Genomic DNA, 18,941 nt, shown 5'->3' on the forward strand with positions numbered 1-18,941 from the left:
GGTGGGGCCTAATCCAATCCGACTGGTGTCCTTGTAAAAAGAGTCTGGATGCACAAAGAGACTCTGTGGATTTGCATGCAGAGGCAAGATTGTGTGAGAAGACACAGTGAGGAGGTGTGTGCCAAGGTGAGAGGCTTAGGAGAAACCAGCCTGCTGTCATCTTGATCTCAGACTTCCAGCCTCCAGACAAAGTGATGGATGTCAGTGGTTTTATCCACAGACTGTGGCACTGAACCCTGGCAACTCTAGAGTGGGAAGTGGTGACGAGGATCATGGTCCGTGACTGCCGCTGGGCTGTGGCTGAGCTGCTCCGGGAACTTTCAGTGCATGGTGTAGGACAAGATTGCCCAGTTGCTATGGTGATGCCCTGCTGGAGGAGGTTCTGTGCAAGGCATGGAATTGTATCAGTCTTGAACCTGAGTTCAGACACCAGCTGCGAGGGATAGGGAATTATGAGCTCAACTAGATAATTATAATTGTTTGCCAGTGCTTCACCCTTCAAGCCTGCCTGCTTTGAAGAAACTTTCTCACAGAAAGCCTTTTGATGAGAAAACCTATATAATAAATGTGCTGAGCTAGCTCTTGGTCACTATTCCTCCATCAGAGGATGGTGTCCCACCTGGTCCCAGCTTTCTCTCTACTAGTATTTGTCTTTTCCCCCATCACCCCTTGCCAGTTCCTAAGGTTTGGCCCTCAGGTCACGACACTCCAGCACACTGGTGGGCCCTGGGGTCAGCTCCCTGTTTATTAAAAAGACTTTGTCAACTTCTTTAACTTCTCTGTTCCTTTGTTTCTCTTCATCTGCTCCATGAAAGGTGACAGTAGCTACTGCAAAGGATTGTGGGTGAGGACTCAGTGGGTATCTATGCAGGGGCCTGGACCTGCCAGCTCACTGTGGTAGTTGGGACTAACTCATTTTTCACTATCACCCCTATGTCTGCTTCCCTCCTTACATCTGTCCCCAGGGCTGCAGGACCCCACTCTGACGCCCTTTTGATCCAGTTGTTCATCACCACTGCCCACCCACCCTGATATTCTCCTGATGACATCTGGCTTGGTCAATTTCCTGCTGCTACAACAGAATACCTGAGATGGGGTGATGCATAAAGAAATCCCTGTGGCAACAGTGCTGGAGGCTGAGACATCCAAGCCCCAGGGGCTGCATCTGGTGCAGGCCTTCCTGCCGAGTCATCCTTCGGTGGAGGGGTGGAAGGACAAAATGGGCACAAAGAGGGAAGGGAGTTGGACATGTCCTGTATCAGAAACCCACTCCTGACATGACCCCCGGTGAAGGCAGCGCCCTGGGGACCCAATCGCTCCACCTCTCCACATCTCTGCAATGGAGATAAAGCTTCCAACACGCGAACTTGGAGGGATGCATTCAGCCATAGCAAAGTCCAGCTCATATTCTTCCTCCTCTGCAATTATTCCCACACCTCCCAGTCAAAACCACAGCCTCCTCCCTGGTGTTCCAATAAAAATGTTCTATCGTAACACCTTAACCTACCTGCCTTGTGTTCTTAAAGGATTTGTTGACAGCATCTACAAAGGATACCTAAAATCCTGCAGGATAGGGCACATGGAGAGCAGGAACTCAGCAAGAAAGGAAAACATGGGCGGTGACATCAACGGAGTTGAAAATGAGCTACCAAATGCACGAAGGGAGCCCAGAATCCAGTTGTAAAGCCATAAACAATGTGCTCTCCCCCCTCCCCCAACATCATGTTCACGGCAAGTGAAGAGATGATTTATCCCTGAGAGTTCAATTTCATCACTTCCCAACAGCCGCTAAGCTGCCTGGTAACCCGAAATTTATGTGGAAGCCACATTGGAACTCTTAAGCTTCTGGGTTCAGATAAACAGACACCGGCAGAGGGACCCAGCACAGGGATGCGACGGGTCTCCAGAACAGGCCAGACTGGCATGCCCAACCCCAGTGGAACAGGGGCATGGGGGGCTTTGGTGCCATGAGGTGCCATCCCCACCTCTCCCCATGGGCCTATGGGCCCATCAGCTTCTCTAGACCCTGTGAAAAAATCTAAGGATCTGCAACCCTGGGTCCCAAGGATTGATCACAACTTGCCGCCATGCCCTTTGAGACGGAAGTCAGCCTGGGATACCCGTAGACTGCAGTTCCCCAGAGGGTTAGGACCCGGCCCACCTCACCCATCTGAACCCCAGTTCCAGCACAGATGCTGGCTCTCTGCAGGAACACACAGCGTCGTCTCCAGGAAACTGCTGAGTTTCAGACGTTAGCCGTGGGGTGGAGGGCAGTGGTGCTGGACCAGAGAAACTTCTTCAGGTTGTGTCCACGTGGGTTTCATCTGCTCTTCCTAAATGACCCCTCCCCCCACCACACACACACCACTCTGTCTAGGATGTTGAGGAGCACTCAATTCCATCAGTCTTTCCAGAAGGATCTGGTTCAGCCCTGGGGGACATACACTCACCTGCAGGAGAGACTAAGACCCTGGGGCCCCCAATCTCCATACTCAGGTCAACTCTACAGATGGCCTGCAGTGTAGACAGGAGCTCCAGAGCCCAATTAACAAGTATTCTGCTGATACTGACCCAGGGCCATTTAGTGAGAGGACCTAGGCTGGACGTCCCCAGAGACGGTGTATCCTCTCCCTTAGAATCAAAAACTCTTGCCACGCTTCCCTATCACTGTCTCTCCTGGTCCCGTCAGAATCTTTGTCCACACTGGGGGATTGCGCCCCAAGGTACTTCACCATCAAGCTACATCCCCAGCCCTTTTTTGTTTTTTTAGTTTGACACAAGGTCTCACTAAGTTGCTGAGGCTGGCCTTGAACTTGAGATCCTCCCTTCTCAGGCTCCTGAGCTACTGGGATTGCAGGCTTCATCCCTCCTCCTGCCACCACACCCTGCTCCCTGCAGAATCTTGTCCTGGCATCATGACTGTATAACGTTGCCCTTGCCTGCTGCCCCCTTGACTCCCATAGGATCTCTGTGTTCACCTGCCACCTGGGCTTCACCACATAGCCTCACTCTTGGCGCTAGGGAAGCCCAGCACAAGGAGGGCCTCCCCCAAGGAGCCTCCCTCTCAGAGCAGAGTGTCCCACTTCACTGAGTTCCTGCCCTCCCTCAGCACAACTCAGTGGCCTGTCTTGCTATTTTTAATTTTCCTATCAAGTCTTTCCCAAGGTCATGAGTTTCTCTGAGGACAAGAACAGTCTCTTTCTTATTTCTGTGTCACTTGGACTTCATAGGAACTTAATAAATATTTATTGACCAACTCATTATATGTTTTGGCTCTTTCATAGCAAGAACCAGGCCTGTTTATTTGCTTTGCCCAATGGCCAGCTTGCTCTGGGGCCAATTTGGTTTTCAAAATTATGCTCCTTATTGGGAAAGATAGGTTAGAAGTGAGGAGGGGAGTCTCGGGCACTTTCTACCCTAAATGCTTTGGCATAGTTTGAAACTACATTGTGCTTGTGTTCATGTATTACTTTTGTAGTAAAAAGATTTAGGTTGCTCTTTGGGTATAATTAATATTGTATTCACATGGGTTTCAATGTGATCCTTTTTTGTATTAGATTTTGTCCATACGTTTCTCCAGTCTTCCAAAGGTATCACAGTTCTATTTTGTAAATGTGTTTAAGAAAATGATACAAAATCTAGGCACATATATTAGGAATTTTATGTGGGCTATAATGGGGAACATTTTTAACTGCTCACAGTCATTTGCAGTATTATTTCAGCTGTAAGTGGGTTTCAGCTGAGACTCCTTCATCCCTCCTTGACCTCAGTGGAAAATCCTTTGCCATCCTTAATCCTCTTGCTTTTCGCTGGGCAAGGGGGTGGCCAGCAAGCCATGTTTTTATCCTGGTACCCAGAGGAGAGAAGGGCCACTTCCCTCCACCCCTAAAGAAAACTTTTTTTTTTTTTAATTTGACTCTCTTGTTTTTCTAAATGTTAAATTTTCAAAAGAAAGATATTTTGAAGTTCAAAATGCCTTTTTTAAGACTTTCATGGTTCTCTTGGTCTGGCATTCAGCAGCCAGAATTTTTTAAACTTTTCATTTGTTCTTTTTAGTTTTACATGACTGCTGAATGTATTTTGACATATACCAACAAGAATTATTTTTTAAACAGCATCACTTGGGTCAGTCCAGTGGTCAAAAAGGTCATTCCAAGTCAACATGGTTGCTTGCTGTGTGATGTGGAGAAGAATCTCCCCACAAAATCTTTGCCTTCATTGTGCTCTGGGTCCTGGAGAAGCCATCAGGGCCATCCCCCTGTCTCCAGAAAGACTGGCAGTCAGACCTGCATAGGGTGGAATTCATTGGGCAAGCAGGCCAGACCCACCTAGCACCCCAAGACCTCTCAGTTCCACCAGCTCCAACTTGGACCCTGCAGGTGTGTAGATTGGACCACCAGAACTGTCCCAGGCCAGAGGCTGTGCGCAGCCCTCCTGTCCAGCCTGAATTGGCCCCAGGTAACTAGGATTCTGGGGCCAGTGGCCCAAATTTTCTCTGGACCTGCTGCAGTTGCCCTGGCTCTGAGCTTTTTCAGAACTTGAACCATGTAAAACTTAAGACCTAGAAGAACCGAGATCCAAAGCAAGTCAGTGGTCTTTATACCCGACAGGTCCTTGGTTTTCCTAGGTGTGTCTTCCAGTCCCTCACTCCTCCTTGTGGGTGCAATCCCGGTCTGGTTGTCAGTTTCTAATAATGTCAGTGTTTCCCGATGGAGTCTATTAGCATGCAGGGTGGGTGATATCCTGTCCTGTATATTGCAGAATTTCCTGTCCTGTTCCAGCCTGCCGAATTCCAGCAACCATCTTGTCATTAGGACAACAGGAACACAATGGCCACCCTGGGGAGTGGGGGTGCAGTTCAGCCCTTAACCTGGTGGAGGGGCGGTAGTACCAACTTCAACCTGATGGGGGCAGTACCATCTCCAGCTGGGGACCACTGCACTCCAGGGTTGTGAGCTGTGCTCCAGAGGGCAGGCATCTCTCTTCTGTCCTGAATCCCAGCACCCCACACAGCTGGTTTCAGACTCATGGTGGCACATCAGGAAGTGTCTGTGGGAAGAATGCATAAGATCTATGAACCTGATAAAGTGGTGCTCAAAATGTGCATGTGTGTTACGTGTGTAGTACATAAGAGCTCATAGCACCCATCTCTAAGAGAACTATGATCTAAAGGAACGTTTGGGAGACCAGGCTAGCTAGTGTCCTGATGTTTGTGTCACTGCATGTGCCACTCACAGTGTTTGCAGGGTAAATCTCGAATTCCCTCTCCGTGTCAGCATTCTGATATCCCTGGGGGAGGGACCATCCTGAAAACTCCCCAGCAAACTGCTTCCTTGAGGTGCACACCCCAAATTCTTGAGCTGAATTTCACCCTTGAATAGAAATGCCCCGACTCCTGGGCCCTTTGACTCATTCACAGGAGAGGGGTAAACGAGTGCAAGAACTGTACATGTCCCCCGTCCCCTGACTCCAATTCAGGAGTATTTCCTGGGTGCCTTCCCCAAGAAAGAAATTAGGGAGTTCCCTTAAGTTCCTCTAACCCAGAGCTCACACAGCAGCTGGGCAGAGCTGGCTGAACTGAAGGAACGAGCAGTCAGGCCAGCTTCCTACCTGAGAGTTTGCTACCAAAGCAGCTGTTCTCATAAAAGACAATCAAAACCCCAGACAGGAAGGGGTGGGTCACACAGGCAGCCAGGGAGAGGGCCCAAATTTAGAGGCATCTGCAAAGGTGCAGAGTTGGCTCTGAGTGAGGTCTGGGATGGAAGGGCGTGGAGGGTGTTAACATAATGATGGCTCATTCCTGCTGCCTGTCCTGGGATGTTCCTGCCCAACGAGAGAGGCTGTGCATCCCCAAAGGGCCATTGGCCAGGGAGTGAACAGAAAGCAAGGACTGAGCCAGCCCCAGAGGCAAGAGCATTTGCCAAGAAGTTCCTGGTATCATTTGCCTTAGAGGGGTTGTTCAATTTGCAGAAGCTTCCAGCATATAGACTAGCTCAGTCCTGAGTCCAGAAAAGCCCATTGGGGGAGTTGGAATCTCTCACGAACCCTTGGTAAACCAGAGCAGGCTTCTCAAACTTTGGTGTACTTAAAACAATGACCTGGAAAGCTTGTTAAATCAGATTTCCCAGGCCCCACCTTGAGGTAGTCCACTAGGCAGGGGCCTGGTCATTTGCATCTCTAACAAGCTCCCAGGGATGCAGATGCTGCTGGTCCCTGGACCACACTTTGAGAACCGCTGGCCTCAGGCAAGGACTTTCTCGTGTCTACCCCTATGGGGAGTAGAGAGGATGAGAAATGAAAGTGAATGGGACTCAGCTGGCCACTCCCCACCTACATCAAGACACCTCCCACTCTATCTCAATCTCTGGTCACACATGTGACCTCTGTGATCAATACAGACTCTTTAATAAAAAGAAGTGGGTGACTACTGGCCTGAAAGAGGTGGGCCCAGACCCGCATGCAGGGTATTCCCTAAAACCAAGCTTCCCTGCCCCTCAATGCTGTGCACCTGGGGTTGGGGCAGCCTCTACCCATAAGCAGTTAATGTTCCAAGCAGACACAACCCCAAATAAGCTAAGTGAGCCGAGTCAGGGCTGGCCCACCTCAGGACAGTGGAGTAGCTCATGCCCTTCAGTAGCCTTGGCCTCAGCACAGGCCCTGCACGGAGCAGTCGGCCGCTGGAGGTTGTTCCTGTCTGCAGACTTGCTGCTTAGCTTCTACAGGACTGGGCAGTGGCCTTGGCCAGTAGAGTTTTCTCATTTCTATATGAGTACATCTCACATCAGATCCATGAGGCCCCCAGATCCATTCGGAGGTCAACAGAGCCACCTCACCCTCCAAAAACCAACCTTGGTAGAGCCACAGGCCCCCCTCTGCTGGGGGCCAGTAGTGCCACCTGGAGTAGAGTACAGCCTCTGGTCCTAAAGTCTCAGTCTTCACCACTGCCGAGCTGAGAGTCAGGGAGAGCCCACCTCCCTGCACCTCGGTTTCCTCATCTGTATAATGGGAGCGATTCTAGAATGACGCAGGAACATTAAAGGCAGTTATCAGCTTAGAGCTGTTAGGATAGTACCTGGCATAGAAATGTTGGCCAATTGTTACTAGGTCTTTTAAGGTCATTTTCTTATTTTTTGATGAATCAGAGTGTTTGTTTTCTAGGGGTGGCATAACAAATGACCACAAACCAGTGGCTTAAAACAGCTGGAATTTATGGTCTCACAGCTCTGGAGGCCAGAAATCTGAGTCAAGGTGTGGGCTGGGCCAGGCTCCCTCCGAAGGCTCCAGGGAACATCTGCTCTGGCCTCTTGTGGCTCTGGCAGCCCCTGGCACTCCTTGGCTTCTAGACGCATCACTGGATCTCTGCCTCTGTGGGCTATGGTCAGGTGGCCTTCCTTCTGTGTCTCTCTAACCTCTCATAAGGACAACAGCCATACAGGATCAGGGTCCACCCTCATTGTGAATGTCCCCATCTTCACTTGATGGCATTGGTAAAGACCCTCTTTCCAAATAAGGTCACATTCAATGGGGCAGGGGTTAGGGCTTCAGCATATCTCAGGAGGGTGCAGTTCAACCCCCAGCCCTGCCCGACTGGAATGAGGCCACAGGGGCTCAGCCACAGGCCCAGAGCATAGTCATTTGCAAAGCCCTGTGAGTTGCTCCAGAGTCTGACTAAATGGTCCCAAACGGTTGTGTCTTCCAGGGTGTTCAGACTTACATCTCTTGGATATGTTGACCCCCACTGAACGAAAGCGACAAGGGTACATCCACGAACTCATTGTCACAGAGGAGAACTACGTGAATGACCTCCAGCTGGTCACAGAGGTACTGGCAACTGGGGATGGTGGCGGGTGGGGGGGGCACTGCAGGAGGTGGGGGCCCTGCTGAGGAAGCCTGTGTCCCGATTCTGATCCTGGGACACCTTCTGATTTGTGAGGAGCACATGGATAGCAAATGCCAGGAGATCTCACCCGGGAGGAACCGTCTCTCACTGGGACTGACTGAGTCACACCCACAGAGGGGCAGAGCTTGCTCATGCAAGGGCATACAAGTCCCAGAGGCGCTGGTGGAAGGGGGCTTGTGAACTGTGAGTTGGGAATTCTGGCTGTAGTAAGAGGAGTTGCAGCTCAGCCACCAACTAGTTGATGTCATAGAGCCAGCCATGTCACTCCTGGCCCTCAGAGCTGGCATCTGAAGATGGTGCCCATCTGGCTAGTCTCTTGAGCTGTTCCTTGTGCTCCATAAACCCCTGATAAAAATCTGTTGCTGAGCATGAAGATGTGTCCTTCCAGGCCTCTGTGAGTCTCCCGGGCCTGGGATGATGCCTCAACTTGTATGTCCTCCCAGAAGAGTCTTAGCCAGCCCATCTGGAAAGATGGGGCGATACAGAGTTGGGCACCCCTGCTGAAAGGGTGGCCTCTTGTCCTACACATAGGAAGACACCATTGCAGGAAATGGGGATTTGAAACATGCCATAATAGTTTGGAACCCTACCCCTGTCATCAAATGTGGTAAAACCATCTCATCTGGTAGTCCTAGCATCCTGGAGAGACACAGCTGGGTACTCAGTATTGAAGGAGTACAGGGAGGATTGCAGGCCCCCAAGGCTGCATGAGCATATAGGCAGTGGCACAACTTCAAAAGAGTTGCCTTTTCTCAAGACATTGGACTGCTGTTATACTGTCTAAGGTGTCCAGGATGTAAGTGTCACCCCCTTAGATATGGCACCTTTGAGCAGTAGGCAAGATGCACATCATGGGTACTGGCCTGAGATATGCCTGGCTCAACATAGGCTTAAGGATTCATTCAGAATAGTGTCCCCAGGGATCACAGGCAGCCTGGGCAAGTTTATTCCAAAGACAGGCGGTACCCATCCCCAAACAACTTCAGAAGTGCCCCCTACTCCAGACAGTAGGTAAGGACCTCCTCGTGGATAGGGGGTACCGAGAGCCGTGATTTACTGCAAGTTACCTAAACACACAGAACTTGGGAAGGGCAAGGTCACCCCCTTGTGACCACCTCCTGGAAGTGCTGGCTGTGTCTGAGGCCAGCCCAGGACGCTGGGGAAAGAGCAATGAGGTTTGTCCCTGAGGGCCCCACAATAGCCCTGCTTATTAGCAGAGCTACTGCCTGAGGTTGCTTCCCTCCCAATGCCCCAAGCTCCTGTGGGAAGCAGCAGATGCTGCACGGGAGTGTGAAGGACAGGCCTGCGCCACAGCCATCGTAAGCCCCACTTCCCCACAGGGCCATCTCCTTGCGGTGGGCAGGCGAGACAGCTCTGCCTGCCTACATGACGTTGTGCTGGCCCCCAGCTCCTTACCGGTGGGGCTAAACCTCACCCTCCTTCCTTTGTAAGACCGCAGACTGGCCGGGCACCCCTCCATCTGCTGCAGCACTCTGCAGGAAGGTGGACCTTCCGGTCGGCTGCAGACCACAGCCCCTTCCCTGGCTCCAGACAGACCCGTGTGCGCGAGTGTGTGCGAGTTTTGAGCTAACTGTTTGCTTTCTGAACCGCTTCATTTTCTGCACCTGTAGATCTTTCAGAAACCCCTGATGGAGTCTGAGCTGCTGACAGAAAAAGAGGTTGCTATGATTTTTGTTAACTGGAAGGAGCTGATTATGTGTAATATCAAACTTCTGAAGTAAGCCTTTCTTCTCTAATCCCCAGCCGCGCACACTAGCACTTCTGTGTGGTCCCCTCGTGTGTCCCTCATGCATGCCACCCTGTGTCACTCTGCCTTTTTTGCTTGTTACTACTCACAGGCGCCATCGCCCTCTGTGCCCACCCTCATGCTTTCCGGAAAAACGCTTCATAGTCATTGCAGGGAGTAAGTCGCCAAGGCAGCCTCGGTCCTGCTTTGCCTGTGGGTCCAGAATGTTCAGAACTGGGCCAGTTCTGACTGCTGACCACTGGCCAGCTGCATCCAGACAGTCCCCAGCCCCAAGGCCTTCCCTGAGACCCAGGTTCCCAGGGGGTAATGATGCTCTCTCGAGACATTGTTGGCTCCTGCGCATGGAAAAGGGTCCAACTGTCCCCTGTCTAACATGACCAGAGTTCCTCGGGTGGCCTTGAGCAGCTGGCCTAGGGCCATTTGTATTTTAGTCCTATTCTAGTCTGCAGAGGCAGCTGTGGGGCTAGGAGTCGAGGGACCTGGGTTGGGATACAGTCTTGCTGCTCTTCCTCTGTGAGCCTTGGTTTCTTCATCTATAAAGTGAAAGGACTGGGTCAGATCATCACAAAGGTCCCCCCACCCCCAAACCTAGAAAACCAAAATGTGTGTCCATCAGGTCCTCATTAGAACTTTCGAGAACACAGATTAGGTCCTGACCTCTGGGGCCTGTGATAGAGCGGCTGGGAACAAGGGCCCCCTCTCCAGGCCTGAGAGGGAAGTGCAGCCACCCCAAAGCCCATGTCCATACCCCATCTCCATATTCAGGTCATCGGGAAGCCACCAGTTCCTAAATGTTGTCCCCACATTGTTTTCGTAAAGTAATCTCAGGGCCCCACTTTCTTGGGTATGTGTTTGGCAGTGGATGAAGGGATGGGCAGGGAGGAGTGGGCAGGTGACATGAATAAAGGTACAGAATGTCTGCTCACTCTGCTCTGGAACACAAATAGGCGCTTAGAGAAAGTCTTTCTGTTTTCCTCCTCCAGAAGGATGCTGTAGAAGTGTTCCAAGCTTAGGATGGACCTCAGACTTGTGCTCACATCTTGCTATTGCCTCTGGCTGTGTGTCTTTGGGCAGGTTGCTTAAAGTCCCTGGGCCTTGGTGTTCTCATATGTAAAATGGGGATTTCATTAGTCTGTATTCTATTGCTATAACAAAAAACCTGAAGCTGGAAACCTTATTATTTTTTTAAAAATAGGCTTATTTAGCTCACAGTTTTGGAAGCTGAAAATCTCAGATCTGGTGGTCTCTTCTGTTTGGCCTCTAATGAGGAGGGCCTCATGGTGGGAGGTATCACAGTGACAGAAGTGTGCGAGGAGAGAACACACAGTGAGACAGGAAGCCAGAGGGATTCAGGGGCCAGTCTCGCTCTTTTGTAACAGCTCATTCTGGGGGAAACTGACCCAGGTCCTGTGAGAGCTGTATTGATTCCCTCCAGTGACCTCATTACCTGGCACTAGGCTCCCCCTCTCAAAGGTCCCACTCAGTACTGACCCTTGCCGTCACCTGGGTGGAAGGTGTTGATTAATCATGAGCCTTCAAGTACTAATCTTAAAATTCTGGAGACACATGGTTTTAAACAAATGAGCTCTGTAGGGGCCAGGCCTGTTAGCTCTGACCTGCCTAATGGCCCCAAAGTGGGGACTGAGAGTACTGTGACGGCGAGGGAAAGAAAACTCAGAGAGGCTGATTGAATTTCCCAAAGTCACACAGGAAGTGGGCTGTTCTATGTGTGGCACTCAAGGTCCCCAAAACTGGGGATTCCACTCAATCACGTCCCCCAGTGAAGCAGGAGTCACATGGCCTAAGTTTTTGCCAGGACTCCAGAACCTTCTAACTTCTTTAGGGCAACTACCTGGAAGAGTAACGCCCATCCTGTGTTCTAACCCCTGTGTGGCTGCAGCCACCGTCCCTGTTTTGTCTAGGATGCAGGGCCATTGAGAGGAGCCGGGAGGTCCTGTGTACAACTGGCACACTGCCCATCCTGGGAGAGTGAGCTGGGTGCTCCTGGCCCCTCTCCCATCCCAAGGCCCCCGCTCCCTGTCCCCCTCTCCTGATTGACTGACTAGCTAGTTTGGGTTCACTGGCTTAAGTTTTCTTCTTTTAGATAAATCTTGTATTTAACAGGAGCCTTCTGAGGATCTGTTTTTTTTTTTTTTATTCATTCCAACATTTTATGATGAACTACTTCAAACCCAGAGAACTTGGGAGGACTCTAGGGTGAGCACCTGCGTGGTGAATCGCACAGCGGACGTTTTGCTCACTCGCTTGGCCGCATGGATGTGATTTCTCCATGCGACGGAGCAGCCTGATGATGGGGAGCTCGGAAGGCTCCGGCAGCCTGCAAGAGGGAGGCCATTGGGATAGAGGGGACTTAAGGTGACATTCCTGGAAAGCCACCAGCAAGCTGCCTCACAGCTGCCATTCCTGATCCAAGGCGCAGGGCACGCTGCTGGTATGTAGGGGAACCACCCGAGTCAGCAGATCAATAACTAATAAGCTGTAAAAGGAAAATAAAAGGAGGTCACCTGCAAAATGTGCACCTCCTGCCACCGAAGCCTCTAGTGGACATTAGAGAGAGGTCGGCCTCTTCCTGGTGAGGAACGTGCCTCTAGAAAGCCGGGCAGTGCAGAAAGAGCCAGAACCTTTTTGAATCCAGAGCCCGGGCCCCTCAGGCAGGGGTCAGGGAGACAGCAGAAGGGAAGCGAAGGTGGGTGGGGGCAGTATTGGACCTATTTTTTTGAATCAAGAGTCTTGGGAGGGGTGGAAATAGGTAAGACGGTAGAATGAACTGGACGAGAGTTTCCTACGTGCATAGGAATCCGTGACCAGTGACTCCATGTCAGGCACAGCCCCAGGAGGGGAAGTTATTCTCCATATATGTTTGGTGTCTCAGATACACTCTACCGTCACGTGTCACTGCAAGGGACAAGTTAAAAAAAGGAGAAAAAATAGACTCTTTCCTGCCCCCCTTGATAGAAGGAAAAGAAAGGAAAAGAAAAAAGGAAGGAAGGAAGGAAAATAGAAAAAGGGGAAAAAAGAAGCCCAAGAACTTCTCCCCCCCAAAGTGGCTTTCTTAAAGTCTTTGAATCACCTTCTTTTGAACTTAAGAAAAATGACAGCACTTTATTTCGTTCAAGCAGAAAATGAAAGAACAATAAAATCTGAAACCATATCTTAGTGGCTGCGACTGGATGGGAGGAAGGAGGGGAAAGGGGATCATCGGGCTGGGTGTGGACAAGAGGAGACTGTGTGCAGATGGGGGAAGGAAGCGAGAAGGGAGGTCCAGAGGCTGAGCGTGGCGTGGAGAGACGGGGGCCACACGGGGAGGAGGGAGTTGTCCCCACCACAGGCTCTGGAATCAGACCTGGGTTCCAGGGATGCCTCTGTCACGTGTTCACTGTGTGACTTGGTCCAGTCACTCCATTTCCACGTGCCTTGGTTTCCCCAACAGGAAGTGTGGCTAATAATTATTAGTCAGTTTTGCATTACTCTAATGTAAACACCCGAGATAATCAGCTTAAAAAGAGGAAAGGTTTACTTTGGCTCACAGTGTGGAGGTTCCAGTTCACGGTCAGCTGGTCCCGTTGCTTGTGGGCTTGTGAGGCAGCATGTCACAGTGAGAGGTCAAGAGAGCTGGGAAGCAAAGAGAGACAGAAAGTGGGTGGGGTCCCAATATTTCCTTCAAGGACGTGCCACCAATGACCCAACTTCCTCCAATGAGGCCGCACTTCGTCCCAGTAGCACCACAGGCTGAGAGCCAAGCCTCCAACAGATGGGCCTTTTGGGGACTTTTTTTTATCCAAACTATAGCAGTAGTATGCATTTATTAAAAGTGTTTAGCACATAGAAAGCATGAATCCATGTTAGCTCTTGATCATGCACAGCCCGGAGGCTTAGGCACATTCATGCATTCTGCAAACATCCAGTGCTCTGTGAGGTGTTGATCAGCTTATCCATTCCCTTGGCCCCTCACACTTCTCATCTCTAAACTTTTTCATGAAATGGCAGATCAGCTCATCAAAGGTCAGATGCTCTGAGGACTGTGGCTACAACCACAGAGTCATATGACCCTAGGCCTGATAGCACCCTCCACTCCTCATAAGCTTGTAAGGCAACTGAACCCCACAGGGGCAAGGCCCTGGAAAGTCCAGTCTTGATTTCAGGCCTGCCTCCTGGTTGGACAACTCGGTCAACCCACATGGGCCTCCAGAGCCTAGCAACCAGCCCTGTATACACAAGACAATGACAATGTGCCTATGAAGTTTCTTTTTTTCTTCCCCACCATTCAAAAAGGAGGGAGAGGGTGAAAATACTTTCATTACCTTGTAGAAAAACTGCTCCTCATAAAAAAAATGATGGAATTGCTTCCTGCTTCTATTCACAGCAACTTTATAACATGGTTTTGGGACACTTCTCCCCCGAAATTGTTAGTGATATCAGCCTTAAGCAAATTTCTGCAAGGAGATTCCACACCAGCCCCTCAACGGGCAGTGTCCTTTGGGCTATCCTGAGGACGCCAAGCTGCTACTTCTCACACCCCGGCAGCCAGTGCTGACCTCTCCCATGGGGACATCCACTGGAGGTGGAATTACTGATTGCTCATATAATTTATTTTCCCTAAAGTCTCATTCCTTAGTTTTCTCGGGCCTAGGAAATTTTCTTTACCCAAAAAATGTGCAAGGAAGAAAAGAAAGTGATCCCAAATTTTTAAAGCCTAATGTTAACTGCAGAGCCTCCTTGGAATTATATAGCCCTACCCATATCTCAAGGGCTGCTCCAATATGACCATGGAAGTGGCCAAAGGAATGCATAGGGACATCCTCCCAGCGTCATATGACAACCCTACCCCACCATTCTGTTCCATCCACCCACCCACCCATCCCCCTGTGGTCACTCGGGCAGCTGAACAATTCATGGCCTTGTGTGGTGTGGCCTGACCTTGGAGTACATTGCTCTCCTTGCCATATAGAAACTCAGCATCTTCCAGAAGCTGTCTTAAGAGTTCACGTATTAGGTTGGAAGGATGGATGTCACAGTCCTGGCAGTCTTGGCTTTGAACACTCACTTTACAGGTGGACCCCAGAATAAATGCTTCCCAGTCCTTCCAACGCCTCTTCTTGGCTTTTGGGATGTAGATTGTTTGGGCTCATTGGCCCGTTGCTATAGTAAAAGACTTCTCCCTTCAGAACCCTTAATCTGGTCAACCTCAAATTAGCTATAAAGCAGAGAATGGCAGAGATCGTTCAAACCACTATGATTAATAATGAATCTTAATTTTGGCAAACATAATGGGATTATTTTTTGTGGTAATTGATTACCATCTTCATTATGTTCTGTGTAGTCTAAAAATATGTCTCCCCGTCCCCAGGTGACAGCAACTTCCCTTGGGTGGCAGTGACCCCAGAAGTAGGCTCATTGCTCATGCCCCGCCAGCCTGGGCTTTCACCACAGATGATCCTTGAAGCAAGACATCCACTCAGGGGTCCTGCCCAAGTTATCAGGGAAACGATTCCATATTTCACCACAAGAAGAAAAATGGTGGCAAATAGCCACCATGCCAAAGAAAACGCCCCTGCGACCCCTCTCCATAGCGCTAGACTCATTTCTTTCTCTGTTCCTTGTCTCCCAAATAGATGCTTTAGTGGCCCTCGGGTCTGTGCCCCTCACACACATTCCATTTCTGTACCACCTAGAAGTGTGCCGCAGTGCTGTCAGGCAGCGCGAAGGCGGGGGCTCACCTCCCGTGTTTCCGTGCAGAGCGCTAAGAGTCCGCAAGAAGATGTCTGGGGAGAAGATGCCCGTGAAGATGATCGGGGACATCCTGAGCGCCCAGCTGCCCCACATGCAGCCCTACATCCGCTTCTGCAGCTGCCAGCTCAACGGGGCTGCCCTGATCCAGCAGAAGACGGACGAGGCCCCAGACTTCAAGGAGTTTGTGAAAGTAAGGGGGCCAGGCTGCGCCTCCACGGTGGGGATCACGGGCCACTGGGTGTGAGGGCTCATCAGGGTCTGCAAACATCTTCCCAGTGAAGGCCAGCAGGGGTTGAAGTCTCGCCAAGCAATCAGAGATTGGCACTAGCTGCAGCTGTAGAGAGGTGTGGCTGTCACCCAGGGGGCTGGGCTCAGCCCTGGGCCTGGAAGCTTTGAGCGTCTTCAGAGATCTGCTTCCTGGGCATCAGTGGTGTTTCTTTGAAGGCAGTTTAAGTCTTTCACCTCATTCGTTGGACCTGGCAGGGCTCGGGTTCCCCTTCTGTTAATGACAGCATCCTCAGTTCCTTGCTGGCCTCTGCCCTTTGCCTGCAGAGCTCACCTGCCAGGGGTCCCAGTGGTGCCCCTTCTCCTTCTCAGTCGCTCTGCTTGATGGGCTCAAGCTCCGAGCAACCCACACGAGTCACAACATGGGACACCATGACCTCTCCTTGGGACTGGCAGGGTCCTAAGAGCCACGTGTCCCTCAGGGGACATTTGGGGAGGTGGTGCCAATACTGCTAGAAGTTCCCACCCTGGGCTTGCAGTCCTGAGGCTTGGCATTAACCAGAGTGGGTCCCTGCTGGCCACACCAGTCATTTCTCCAAGGGAAAAATAGGACAAGAACAGTCACTTCCATCAATCAGGTTCATTATGATTAATAAGCAACAAGATAACAATAAGGACAACTGGTATACCTTCAGGGGGCAGGCCATTTCTCACCTCCCTGAGAATTCTGTGTTAATCATCACTGTGAGGCAAAAGTATGGCCTCTTCCTGGTCATAGCCTCACATAAACTTCCTGTTCCTTCCCTCTCCTAACCCAGTGTTAAACCTCTACATTAAGTGCTTAGATTTGCTAGCCAATAAATGAGACATTCTGAGGTCACTCTAAGGTGAGAAATGGATAAGAAGTAGACTGAGCCAGGCATGGTGGCACACACCTGTAATCTCAGTGACTCGGGGCTGAGGTAGGATGGTCACAGGTTCAAAGCCAGCCTCAGCAACTTAGAGAGGCTCTGACTCAAAAATATAAAATAAAACTGGGGCCTGGGGTTGTAGCTCAGTGGTAGAGCGCTTGCCTACCTTGTGTGAGGCACTGGGTTCGATCCTCAGCACCAAATATAAATAAATAAATAGATAGATAGATAAATAAAGGCCCATTGATAACTATATTAAAAAATAAAACAGGCTGGGGTGGGGCTCAGTGGTTACATGCCCCTGGATTCAATCCCATGAGCCAGAGATGGGAAGAGATGCTGAGCGGCCCGGTCTGGGCACAGGCAGGATGAGGTCATCATTGGATGCACTTGAACTTCAGGGAAATGCTGACAGAGCCCAGGGTGAGGGGCTTGTTGTCCCTCCTCTCTTCATTTCTCCTGCCTCATTCCAGCAGGAGCTTGGCACGCCTTTGCCTTCTGAGAGGCTTTCCGGGAACAAAGGTGTCCTTGGCTGGATGTCAGGTCTAGATGCTGACCGTCCTCAGGCCTCAGCGCACCATCAGGTCACAGCAGCTGCCTGTGTCTACGGCGTGAAACCAGAGCAGAGTCTTGGGGAGATAAGTCACTGTATAGCCCTGTGACTGGAAGACAAGCTCTGATTTGGGGGGGCAGAAAGACTCTCTTCCACCAGACAGGCTCACAGAATTGACAGAGTGGTGCAAGGAAAGGGGCGGGATCTGAGGGCAGAGACAAATCACAGGCCCCGAGACTGAGTCTTGGCCCCCAGGTCTCTCCCTGCCCAGAGACGCGGGCTGGCTCTGCGCAAATCTAGATGAGATTCAACCCTTCTGCTTCTCCAGGACTTGGGAGAGTTTTTTGTTTTGTTTTCTTGGTACCAGGGATTGAACCAGGGGCCTTAATCACCGAGCAACATCCCTGGCCCTTTTTTATATTTTATATAGAGACAGGGTCTCTATGAGTTGTTTAGGGCCTCGCTAAGTTGCTGAGGCTGGCTTTGAACTCACGATCTTGAGGAGGATTTTTGCTCTGACTGTATGGTCTTGTGATTCTTCTTCTTCTCCGGAGTTGTGTAAAGTTGTTTTAGATATTGGAAGAATCTCCTCTCTGAGCAGGGAACTATGTATCCCACAGAAGATATGCTGAATCTAGAGGGCGGGGCCTAACCTGGGGTATGGGTCATACCTGGGGGTCTCCCATTCTATCTCTGGAAACTGCCTCATCTTGGACCATTGTAACTGGTCAGGCCCTTCCAATCCCAGGTTCCACAGCTATCATCCAGATAAATGAGATAATGGGTGGAGAGTCCTAACTGACATTAGTGTCGATGTCACTGACTTTGGACTTTTCAGATTTATGAGATACATTTAAACAAATCTCTTATTTCAGAGATTGGCAATGGACCCTCGCTGTAAAGGGATGCCGCTGTCTAGTTTTATACTGAAGCCTATGCAGCGGGTAACAAGATACCCACTGATCATTAAAAATGTAAGTACCCGTCTGACCTTTTCAAACCGAGGAATACCTTCTCAGCATTGGAGAGCACTGGGGTCTTTAGCAGTTTCCCCAGCCAACACACCTGATGGTTGTGCAGAATCCATGTGCCAACAGGGTGTTGGATCCATCTGCTTGGTAGCTCAGAGAGAAGAAGTTGGTTTAGCATGAAAAGAATTCATGACATGCAGCCTTCACATGTGCTACCAAGTGGCTTTTACCTTCTAAGCCAGAAAACGAGAGCTCAGTTCTTGGTTCTCTTCCTAATGTGGGGCCCACTGCCTCTGTGCTTTGATTTTCCTAGCAGGAAAGAAGGAAACACGATTCCTGTCACCATCTGCAGAAGGCCACCGTGAGATACTCTGTGTTGATGTTAGACAATCGTTTTTCTCTTGTCACTTCAAGAAAGCCAGTACCATAATAACAGAGCAAAATCAGGGATCAGTGTCCTCATGTGTAAAATGAGTGGACAGACAAAGGCATCTCTGAGCCTATGATTCTACAACCACAAGAAGTGTATCTCCTGAAGAGAGGTTTTAGGTCTGTTTTTTTTTAACCGAGAATGATATCTAGAAACCCAGATCTGGGCACTGGTGTGCTCATCACGGCTGGGTTGACATTGTCTTTGGGCCTTTCAGGACAGAATTGGGAAATATATGTATGTATATTTGTACATAGATATTTGCATATACATATATTAATTTCCAAATTAGTTTATCTATGTATATTAAAACCCACAAATTCACAGTTACCCCCTACTGTAATCCAATACCACAGGATTTATTCCAGTGTTCCCCTTTCTATATACTCTATGAGACACCTGGCTTTCAGAGTTCTCAACAGGTTGTATATT

At 50.1% G+C, this 18,941-nt stretch overlaps 1 protein-coding gene across 8 annotated transcripts in view; it reads left to right on the forward strand.

Moving 5' to 3' along the window:
• The window catches only part of Itsn1 (intersectin 1), a 168,020-nt gene that overhangs the window by 124,547 nt on the left and 24,532 nt on the right, over positions 1-18,941 (forward strand). For 6 of the 8 annotated variants that reach the window (XR_007347748.1, XM_048803614.1, XM_048803615.1 and 3 more), the window contains 4 exons: positions 7,700-7,821; positions 9,532-9,638; positions 15,426-15,609; positions 17,984-18,082. Coding sequence is in view for 6 of the 8 variants with exons in the window: in XM_048803614.1 (XP_048659571.1) it covers positions 7,700-7,821; positions 9,532-9,638; positions 15,426-15,609; positions 17,984-18,082 (512 nt within the window). In the remaining 2 variants the exon portion in view is untranslated. Of the gene's footprint in view, positions 1-965; positions 1,503-7,699; positions 7,822-9,531; positions 9,639-15,425; positions 15,610-17,983; positions 18,083-18,941 lie in introns of those variants that run through there. The other 2 variants (XR_007347749.1, XM_048803618.1) reach the window with 2 other exon arrangements.

This window comes from Marmota marmota, unplaced genomic scaffold (genome assembly GCF_001458135.2).
Source record: "Marmota marmota marmota unplaced genomic scaffold, marMar, whole genome shotgun sequence".
Lineage (NCBI taxonomy): Eukaryota > Metazoa > Chordata > Mammalia > Rodentia > Sciuridae > Marmota > Marmota marmota.